General features: G+C 32.0%; 1 protein-coding gene across 1 annotated transcript; it reads left to right on the top strand.

Moving 5' to 3' along the window:
• Positions 1-5,147: 5,147 nt before the first annotated feature.
• Positions 5,148-7,003, top strand: LOC110728516 (40S ribosomal protein S12-like). Its single transcript, XM_021908153.1, has 5 exons — positions 5,148-5,269; positions 5,816-5,855; positions 5,971-6,265; positions 6,591-6,656; positions 6,743-7,003. The coding sequence occupies exons 2-5, from the start codon at positions 5,848-5,850 to the stop codon at positions 6,800-6,802; spliced, it is 429 nt and encodes a 142-aa protein (XP_021763845.1). The 5' UTR covers positions 5,148-5,269; positions 5,816-5,847; the 3' UTR covers positions 6,803-7,003.
• Positions 7,004-11,978: the final 4,975 nt, after the last annotated feature.

Raw genomic sequence — 11,978 nt, forward strand, 5'->3', positions numbered from 1 at the left:
ATTTTTTTTTAATTGCAACTTTGGTGTGTATTGCGGTTCACGAGGCAAAAGTTAAGGGGTATGTAGTAGTGGGGTTAATTAAAGGTGATTAAAGTGTGTAGAGAGAGAAAGTTTGGCCCACCACTTGGTAAAGTAGTGGGTAAAATACTTTAAAGTAGTGTGTAGAGAGAGAAAGTTTGGCCCACCACTTGGTAAAGTAGTGATTTTCAAGGTTTTTGTTTACCCAAAATAGAAATAAAATAGAAAGTTGCATTTAATTTTGATCGGACTAAAATAGCAAAAGTTGCAATTAAAAAAAAATCGGAGGGAGTATTATATTTTAAAATAGCATCATCAAAGGTGTACACTGAATAATCATTTTCTAACATGTGAATGAACATACATTAATATACGTGTGAATATACACATATCCAAATGAACATCTATGTACCAATATTCGAATAAACATCTATCAATATAAGAGTTAAAATGTATATAGTATAATATTCAAATGACGCTCATGATCATATATTTATTTAATATGAAGATGAACATGTATTTTTTTTAATTTTTTTATGAAGCCAGGCAGGAAAATTTCATTAAATTATATCGAGCTCAACCAAAGTCTGAATGCTTTGGGTATCGAGCTCAACCAAAGTCTGAATGCTTTGGGGAAACTCACTTATACAAATTCGTTCCGACTCATCATCTATATCCCATCTAGCAATTAAATGAGCTACCGTATTACCCGCTCTTCTAACATGATTACAATCAAATAAATCAAACAAACTACTTAAGCGATAAATGTCATTAAGCAAAAGAAACATCGGACTAGCACCCTCTTGTTTGCTCCGGATGGCACACACCACATTCACGGCATCACCCTCTAGAACCACATTTGTAAAACCAAATCTACGAGCCAGTTGAACATGTATTAATATAGTTTATATGAATATCTTCAATATGAGAATCAACATGTACGTATTTAAATTCAAATGGACATTTGTTTAAATTTTAGGAAACATTCATTAATATGTGAATGATTGTAATACCCCGTATTTTTGAAACGTATTTTCTAATTGATTAATTAATTAATATTTTCTTAAAAGAGTGTTTTAGTAATTTATTTTACTATTTGAATTTTTGGAGCCAAAATGAGATTTGAATTTTGGCGCCAAAAGCATTTTTAAACGTAATTATTATTTTTGAATTTTGGATAATATTTATTATCCATTTATTTTATTTAAAAACTGGATTATATATATATATTATTTCGAATATTTTAATTAAGCAAATTATATTTTCTTATTTATTTAATTAAGGCCGAATTTCCTAATTAATTAGCTAGGAATTTTTGGTTTTTCTTAGTGAATAAAATCTGATTTTTCTTTGTTAATTTAATTGGTGAATAATTGGTATTTTCCTTATTAATTATTTAATACAAAATATATTATTTACACAATCATTTTTATTCCTTAAAATCTAGCAAAATTATGCCTAAATATTAATAGGGAGGTACGAAAATACGAGCTTAGGAAAGCTGAAAATTTCCGGCCACCATATGATATTTTGAGATAATTATTTTGGAAATTTTTGTATTTTAATTATCTTCTTTAATTCTATTATTGTCCTTAATTCTTATTTTCCATCTCCCAAATATTTGATCCCTTATTTCCTTACCTTAAACCATTCTTGATTATTCCCCAAGAAAAGCCCTTTTGCCATATTATTTTTCATGACAACATAATTTTCATAATTAATTATTCCTTAGTCACCATAAAACTAAACTTTCCTTAATTTTTTAGCTCTCTTCTCCAAGTAATTTCTTAAACCAAATTACCATAATTCTTCCTACATTTTTCTACCATAATTCTTGCATGAACTAGCCTATAAATACCCCTTGAGTCATAGCTAAAAAATCACACCAAAACTCTCTAATTTCTCTCTAATTTTCCCCACCTCTTTCTCTTATTCTTGCGTTAACCACCACCACAAACACCACCTCCACCGCTGGCTACCACCTGCTCAGGCCAGCCACCGACTCCAGCCACCACCTCCGTCCACCAGCAATCACGTGTCGTGGTGTTGCTGCTCCTTGCCACCACTTCTTCCTCCTTCTTCTTTTGTTTTCTATTTTTCTTCTCTTCTCCTAATTGATTATATTATTATTATTATGGGGGTTTTATAAAAAAATATTATGAGTTGTATTAATTAAATAAAATCAGTTTATTATTCAAGTCTATAAAAATAATAAATAAATAAAAAATTATAAGGTTCATGTAGGGGTTTTATTTTAATTGTTGTGATTATTTGTTAACCTTATGTTGATTAAGGTTATATTTATTTGTAGGATGTGTTTGACAAGATTTCTTGAAGTTCTTTTTGTGTGTTTGCTAAGGAAGGATCAAGGTACGTTTAAGTGGCTAGATACCTTTAATTGAAATTGATTTGATTGGATAAGTATGTTTTGAATGATTTTTATGATGATTGAATTGAATTAAATTGAATTGAATTATGATTTATGAAATAAAGTATGTTTAAAGAATTGGTTTTAATATATAAATTGAAGGATTGATTTTATATCTTGTTTTGAATAATTAAATTATTTATCATGTTTAAAAAGGTTTGATTTTAAAAGCATATTGAATTAAAAAAAAGGGAGTTTTGAGTTGTTTATTATAAAGAATGGAATTATTGATTTAAAGAGGATTTATAGAATTAGTTATAAAAGCTTTACAAGCATGATTATTATATTAATCCCACTATGCGGATCCTATTAAGACTATGGACTTTGTATGACCTAGTCTTTCCTCAAGAATAACCTTTTAATATAAAGATACTAGCTCGGGGGGTGTGCCCACTTAGGAGAGGATTTGGATTTTTGAAAAGAATTGATTTTAATAATCACTTTCGTTGAATTATTGAGTTATTAGAATTGTTTTGAGAATATTGAGAATTGGTTTTGAATCATGAGTTATGGAATTATTGAATTAATTATTGGAATTGGTTTTAAAAGCATGTTTGCTAATATATTGAGTTTACTTATCTTGCACTTATCATACTTAGCATATTTTGCGAACCCGTATTTCCTATTTGTTTTGGTTCGTCCTGTTTACCTTAATGGTAAGCAATATTAACTAATTTCAGGCGGAGTCAATATATGAGCATTTTGGGAGTCCCAGGATATGCTTCACTTAGTTAGGAATGTTGATCTTTGTTTCTATTTTGAGTACTCATGACAATGGTTACTATTTTATTTAAGTATTAATAAAGAACCGTTTAAGTTTCCGCTGCAAAGTCATGTTTTAATTAGTAGTTTAAGTAGCCTTGCGTAATCACGCGGCGGTAATACGCCTAAGTCTATCTCTACGGTATAATTATACGTATTATACTAGTAGTTCCGTAGAAGGAGATTTTAGGGTGTTACAATGATCATAAACAAAACTAGGGTAGTCTTCTCTCAGCCCCTAGTTGATCTAAGGTAAGAAGGTGAATGATCATATACTAATCATAATGATGAGATCTATCAAATTGAAAATGAACATTTACCAAAAAGTCATTTTCACTATAAACTAATTTAAATCTCAGTAATTCTATAAAAGCATAACTAATTTAGAAAATTATATTTAGATCTATTTAAAATGTAACTAACTAAAAATTAAACTAAATTTGATAAATAAACAACTTCAAATTAAGTAAATAATACTTACAAAACTGCATAATCTTCTTTGTTGCTTTCTGGAACTTCCTTTTGTGGTCTACAAAACAAATTAAACAAATTACTATTTTGTTTACTTGTTTTTGACCAATATTTTGTAATTTTGCACTTAATTAGTTATGATAAACACAAATCGTAAAAAAAAATAAAATAAAAAAAATTAGGGTTTAATCGTAAAAAATGAACAAATAAACTTACAATTTTGATTTTCGCTGTTTTTCTAGGAGATCTTTTTTTTTTCGATAGTGCAATCTCATCTCGTATATCAGACATTGTTGTTGATTATTGTAACAAATTTAAAGATTTTTTTTGGAATTGTGCAATTTCAAAAGATTTGACGAGAGAGAAAATGGAGGATGAAGAAAAGTTAAGAAAATGATGATTTTTTGATTATATTTTTTAGTATATATATGTGGGGTAGGGCAGCTATTTTGTAGCAGTTACTGCTTTACTATGCGGTAAATGGAAAGAGTGGGGTTATCTAGAAGGGCTATTATGGTAATTTAATGGGGGATGTATGCAATTTTGTCTAAAGGGGAGTGTAGGTATTAGGAATTCACAAAGTCTTATATGTGGCTTGGCCACATATCACGAGGGTTACTTCGTTAGTGTTATAGGGTTACTCGTTCAGTTTTATAAGGGTTACTTTGTCATTATTATAGGGGTTACTTAGGGGTTACTTGGTCAGTATTACTGGGGGCTGCTGAATCGATGTTAAAGGGGTTACTTTGTTCTTTTACAAGTGGCCACATGGTGTGGCCAGCCGCACACAAGACTCACAGTTAAGAATTACTTGTAGGATCCGTTTAGGTGGACTTCGTGTTTATTTCTTTCTAACCCAAAGGTCTATAGTATTTTCTATAGCAAGATGTAAGGACGACCCAAATAAACGAATTATTATTTCCATAATACGATCCAAATAATACTTAGTAATTGCACTAGAGTCGAGGACATAATTATTTGAGCATAAACATAGATCAGATTCCGATCCATGTAAGCATGTCAAATTAATTATTTAGAATAATCAAAGTTATTTTACAATTTTTTGCATTTAAGCGAGTACAGATTATGACCCTGTCCACTTCACCTTAAAAAAATAATTCCGTAAAATTAATTTAGTTCAGTAAAATTTAATTTCAGTTTAGTAAAAATAAGTTAAGTTCAGTTCAGTAAAAATATTTTCAGTTCAGTAAAAATCTGTAAACTTAAAGAAGAAATATAATAGAAAATCAATAAAAACATTTAAGTTCGACAAAAATAATTTCAATTTAGTAAAATTAATTTTATTTCACTAAAAATTATTTAAGTTCGGCAAAAATATTTTCAATTCAGTAAAAATAATTTCAATTTAGCAAAATTATGGTAAAGTGAACTGGGCCTATGACTAATTAAGCTTATTTCATATTGATGGACCCAAATGGGATCCGATCCAATAAAAAGGTGTTGAATGGAAAAATGGGGCAGTGGAAGGGTTAGGGTTTTAGGTGGTTTAAAGTGTCAGAAAACCTAGTTTCTTTCTCCATTATACTCTTAGCGCCACCGACGAACCAATCTACTTTCTGCAACTTCGAGGTTTTTCACTGTCTCCCCTCTCCTTCTCTCTTTCTCTCTATTCAATTTCATACTTGTATTCTTCATGTTTTTGTAATTTATTTATACATTTTTGTTTTGACTTAAAATGTTTATTACTTGTCTAATTTGTATCAGATCAATTTCACGATTTTTCTGCATTATTGCTATTACTGTAATTTACCTGTATTGAAATCCACAGTTTGAAATGTTATTCATATATACGTTTTAGGGTTTTCCTATAATTGATATTATCAGGCGCTCAATACTCGATGTGTTTTAAGCTTATGTTGAATGTATGCGTTAGATTGGCTGGTTTGTTTGTTTTTCTGAAAATTTGAATGAATGAACTGTATGCTTGCTATGATCAATTTGAATAAATTTTTATCAATATGATTTAAGAAAAGTGTCAATTTGAATTTGAATGACTTTTGGTTTGTCGATTAGTCAAAGCGATAACATATGTATTTTACTCTGCTCATAAATTCGATCATCGCTATAATTTGGATTTGTAATGTCTGACTCTCGGGTTGCTCGCATTATTTACAGGATAAGAGAAGGTTTGCATCAATTTACCTACAATGTCTGGGTATGTTCTTAACTATCCAATTTATATGTTTTATTCTGCTTCTAAGAGAAGTCCTAAGTACTTAAATGTGTTTGGTGGCCCGAATTTTTATATGTTTATATTGACTTGGTTTTAGCGAGGAGGTTGCTGTTGCTGTTCCTGCTACTGAGACCCCTTCTCCATTGGGGGAGACTATGGACCTCATGACTGCTCTGCAGCTCGTCCTCAAGAAGTCTCTTGCACACGGTGGCCTTTCCCGTGGACTTCACGAGGGTGCCAAAGTCATTGAGAAGCATGCTGCTCAGCTATGCCTTTTGGCTGAGGACTGTGACCAACCCGACTATGTCAAATTGGTCAAAGCTCTCTGTGCTGAGCACAACGTTAACTTGCTTACTGTTCCAAGCGCCAAGACCTTAGGCGAGTGGGCTGGTGTAAGTTACTCTACTATTGAAATTTTTGATGTTAATTTTCATTTGTTGACCTTATTTTGTCGCTTGGATGGGTAATGGGATTTATTGTTTGCAACTCACACATGCTTTACAAATGTTTAACTTACTGGTTGAGCGTTGTTATTTGATGTTACTATGTTAGAGATATCTTTCATCTTTAGATTAGCTAGCAGTTAATTTGGATATCTTCCAAGCATAGATTTCTTCTTTTATATACCACCACTTGTTGAGTTTTTGAGAAATATGCACAATGTTGACCTTTCAATAAAGCTCATTTATGCTAATTTTTTTCCCGGTACTTGTTCAGCTTTGCAAGATTGATTCAGAGGGGAAAGCAAGGAAAGTTGTCGGCTGTTCATGCGTAGTAGTTAAGGTAGATCCCTTGTATTGTCTTTGTTGGTTGCTTTAAGAGCTACATCTTTTTGGTGGGCTAACCATTTCTTTTGCTTGCTGTTTCAGGACTTTGGTGAGGAGTCAGAAGGGCTCAATGTCGTGCAGCAGCACATCAAGTCTCACTAAATCGCTCACATATGAGATTCCTTATCAGTTAGAGGGCTTTAGCTCTGTAGTAATTTTTGTTTTGGAGTTGTGATTTTCTTCCAGAGAAATTTTTTGAATGTTTTTCAATACGTTTTACATTGTTTATCTCAGAAGCAGTTGCACTGGTTTTTTATATTTTGTTGATTCTGTTTATCTTATCTGTTCAATTCTTAGAGGTTTTGTTTGTTTGCCAGGTTTGTGAAATCTGCCTCATGTTTGGTGTTTTCTGCTTGTCTTGTGTCTTTTGCTGTGGGTCTATATGCTCTTTCTTATTATTCGAAAAAAGATATTACAGCGTTTAACGATTACATTTATAGGAATAAAACTCCCCAAACCATCGTGATTTTCACTTAAGTTCATCGGTTTTTCTTGAAGGATATATATATATATATATTTTTTTTTTGGCTTGTATGGAGAGGGTCAATAATCCATAAATACTTGCTGGTCCTTAACTTGCCAAATACCCAATATGTCGATGTTGCCATGCACAAAGTACTATGGAGGCAACTCCGTAATTCCCACCCCTGCTCTTAACGGCACTCGAAACTTCTTCCATTCCAAAGTGTGAGCCGTTAGCTCGGTAAGGTTATGCCCTCAAGTAATAATGGCTTTCCTTCCCCACTCTTACCCACTACTTACCATCTTTATAATTACTCTCCCTGATGCTCCCTTTCACTTTGAGAATTCTCAACAGAGCTAGTGCTAGTAATGAATAGTTGCTTCCTGAGCACCTCACACAATTCCTCCTCTTTCAGCCTACCCTTTCTTGTGAAGCCCTGAGCCATCTTCCCAATCCCAATTTTTCCTTCTTACTTTCCTCAGACACAGTGCACAATCTCGTTTAGAATGCCCTATAGCTCCACACGCATAACAAAAAGAATCTCTTTTACATACACCTGGTTTACATTAAAATTAATGTAAATTTGGATTTCGTACGAATTAACAGTACCTTCGCATTGCTTTTTTTTTTTCAAAAATCAACAAAATAACATAGCCACACACTTTTAGAAAAAGCTTAAAGCTTGAAAGCATCAACAATGGAGAAGAAGAATGGAAACTCTACTTCTAGAAAAAACTTAAAAATTGAAAGCACCAACAATGGAGAAGAATAGATGATGAGTTTCCAAGAAAATAACTTGTTAATACTAAAGTTACCCGTTTTTTTTAAACAAATTCCCAACGGGAACTAATTAGTCATTAATTCAATGTAAATCATCCAAGACAAGCTTACAAACAGAATGTGGAAAATTCTCATGCCAAACAGATTTACCAACACTCCAACGCTGCACATGAGCTAATTCATGTGCAGTACGATTACCCCTTCTTCTCACCCATGCCCAAGAAATTGAAGAAAAGCAACCAACTAGGTGAAGAAATCATCATCAGCAAATGGAAAGAACTACTGCCTTCTTCTTTATTATTTACAGCTCTAATGACCGACTCATTATCATTCTCAACCATCAAAGATGCAACATTTATGATTTGAAGATCAACAAAAATTTATATTTAGTAGATGTTTCTAATGCAAATATGGTTGTCAGCCTATAATCTTGATATTAATATCATCAATTTATTTCTTGTCATCCAATAACCTTTAAGTTTTCAATAATTGCGGAAGCCTCAATTCTTTTTTACTACTTTTAGAAAATAAACATATATAAAATAAGTTACCTCTTTTCCTACAAAAAATAAAGAGGTTGAAGATCTAAATCCCCTTCTCCTCTTTTAGCCAAATAGATGTCCATATCTTTTAAACTCTTCAAAATTCGAAATGATGAAGGAAAATTTTGTTGAGGTAGCACCTTCTATGCTTATTGTTCCTCAAAGAAAATCAAATTTCTCTAAATTAGAGACCATCATAGAAGAAGTACCTCAAAGGCATGATGTGATCGTTCCTAAGAGGATTTTTGTTGCACTTCCTATACTTTTGTCAATGATATTGTATTTTATGTTATATAAAAATGTTGCTTAAGGTAAAGGAAGCATTGTTTCATAAGAATATATATATAAAATGTAAAAGATTTGGATGCCTATTGTTTTATCAAGAGGTTTGGAACCAGCCAAAGGATGAAGGAATATGTCATTCTTAGAAATTAGAGTAGCTTTGGATTTATGTGACTAATAGCCATTCATGATTTTAGATGCCATAAATGGAAGGATTTATACAATATAATCGTTAATTTTATCCATTGGCAATGGGAATTTGCTACTAGTAAAATTTTCCATGAGTTTAATAATGTAAATAGTGAATTTTTGAGTTTCGAGGATAATGTAAATAGTGCACTTATTACCTCCGATTTTTTACTTTTCATTTTTCGTCTAAGAAATAAGAGTTGTTGGTCAAAGCACCATGGGCATCCTTGAAGCAACTTCAATTTCCTTATCATGTTGATTGCTAGAAAATTGAAACTTTAGCAAAGTTATTCTGATGCTTCGCACCACTAGCCTTCTTGTCATAGCCCATGCTTGCACCATTGTTGTTGTTGTTGGTTTTCAAAGCCTCCATATAAAGGGTACATTAGTTTATAATTTGACTATAAGCAGCGTACTAAATCTTTAATACCCTCAAACTCTTCTCTTGAAAAAACCAATAATATTTGTAATACATGCTTTAGAGAGAAACTTAGAGATATTATCGCCACATCAATATGTAAGACTTTCCAAACACACAAAAGAAAACCTTAACTACATTAAATATTTATAATAATTATTCAAAATATTCTCACAACTATTGACACTCAAACATATATAAATCGAAGCGAGATTGAAACCATAGACTAGCTGCTTATTCTCAAACTTCCCAAATGAAGCGCCTTGTATCAATCTACACTTGAAGATACTCACCATAAATGGCAAGCTGGCAAACCAAAACAAAAAAAAAATATGGATTAGTAAAAATGCTAATTACATACAAGTGCAAAATGCTTTCGGAATACTTAACTTTAAAATTCATGGTTAGTTAGACCTTTCACTAATAGAAATCTCCACATTTAGAAAATTCCATAGTAACACTTACCAAAATACTTTCTAATTCAAATAGCTAGAAATCATTCTTTTCTTATATCCCCTTTCAATACCAAGTGCACACTCCTGGCTTGCGCTTATACTCCTTCATGAGCTTATACAATAGAGTAAGATGATCAATACATAAGTGGCCCTTGTCTATAAGTGGCCCTCTACTTACACCACAAATGATGCGTATGTATTAATAATAACAATAATAGATCATATAAGATCATATAATTTTAATAATAGCAACCTTCTTTCAAACCTCAGAAATTGAAACATTCCTCTTATAAAACTTTACTTCTATATATAAACATTCCATAAATAGGTTCCATATATAACATTTTTCATAACAAATTTTCCATAAATCAAAACATTTCAAAAAATAATATACTTTAATTTCAAAGTCAAGTAAACTCATAAACAACTTTTGAAACAAATTAATCATGCTTACAAATATTGGTAGAGGATAAATCGGTCGTTGGACAATCACCCTAAACCAAACATAATTCTACCTAAACCAACCTAAGACAAGTCTAGGGTAAGCAAATGATTGTATCCACAAGGAATGAATAAAGAACACCAAGAGTATGAAACAGTTGTAATCTAGTTCGGTCACAAATTGGGGTTTTGATTAATTAACTACTATGCAGACAAACACTAGGGGGAAATGAGAATTGACACCAACCAAACCAATAGATCAATACAATAGGCTAACATGAACACAAATTGGGTGATAGAAAGGGCACTCAACATCATCTTCTTTCGAAGCCACAACACTAAGCATTCCTAAACTAAACTCAACTAACAAGATAGGCCAACCAAGTCTTAATGCTGGGAAGTAGACTACTAACTCAGGTTTGTCTTTCGATCGGTCCAAGATAGTAATAAGACACAAGTAATTGGTGTTTTCTCACCTAATTATAACAGCAACTACATCATCCAAACAAGGAACCGTTATAAAGAGGCTCACAACTAGACCTCATCTTTCAATGCAAGCATAGAAGTGAATACATGAGCAGTAAGTGGCCATCCAATTACACATGCAATTAACAAATCCTTTTACAATCAATTATCAACCCAAAATGAACATGCAAGCACATATATTAATCAACCCATGGCTTGGTTGGGTCTTTACACAACCTCTAGCTAAGAAACTACTCTAAACATGGTGAAGAACAACATAGCTACAAGTTTTAATTCTAACATTAATCTAACAAGTTGAAAGGAGTAATTAAATCTAAGTTGATTGAACATGCAACAATAAATAATCAAGATTAGAGAAGAAATTAACAACTCAAAGCAATTAAAAACAGAAAATAAAGAGTAAGAGATAGAAGGAAGAGATTACTAGTGAAGCTTCAAAGTTAAGGAATTGTTGAAATTAAGAGAAAAAACTTCAATTAAACTATTACAATGATTGTGTTTTGAGAGAATATAAGCTAAATTAAGAGAGTTATAAGAAACTAAGGGCCTAAGAAGTCTAAAAGGGAAAAAATATCCGTAAAATGGAAGCCAAGGGGTGTATTTATACTCCCAAATATTACATAGTAAAATCCGTCAAGAAAACCGGATTTACAATGAGGAGCGCCCGCTCCTTTGCTTGGAGCGCCTGCTCCAAGCTAGCTTACACGCCCACTCCGACTGTAGCAGCTAAGGCAGATTGTAAAAGCTTACAGGTTACCTATACAACAGGTTAACCTTTTCCATTTTCCTCCATCTTTCTCACTTACCCCTTTCTTCTTCAACGAACACTGTTCAATTTCCATGGCTGCTACTTGAAGTAAAAAGAAATAATATATGAAAAATATAAGAGAAATCAACCATTACGTACTAAATAATTCAGTGGAAAGGTGGAAGCTTTTGCAAAGGAATTGCGTTTTGGTGAGAGAATTGTAGGCGTCAGTTTTCTGAGGTAAATTCGTGAACCCTAACTTGCTCAAATTTGTTTAATTGAGTTAATTGATGTTTGTTGTTGAATAGTTGAGTGTATATAAGTAATTGAAGTGAATTAACTGATGAATTAGAGATGTTACGTTGATAATGCTAATCATTTCATGAACCCTAGTTTGCGATAAAACCCCCTTTTTGATTTCAGATTGAAATGGATTGTGTTAGTCTGAAATTTTATCATGGTGGTGCATTTAAT

Source organism: Chenopodium quinoa, unplaced genomic scaffold (assembly GCF_001683475.1).
Source record: "Chenopodium quinoa cultivar QQ74 unplaced genomic scaffold, ASM168347v1, whole genome shotgun sequence".
Classification (NCBI taxonomy): domain Eukaryota; kingdom Viridiplantae; phylum Streptophyta; class Magnoliopsida; order Caryophyllales; family Amaranthaceae; genus Chenopodium; species Chenopodium quinoa.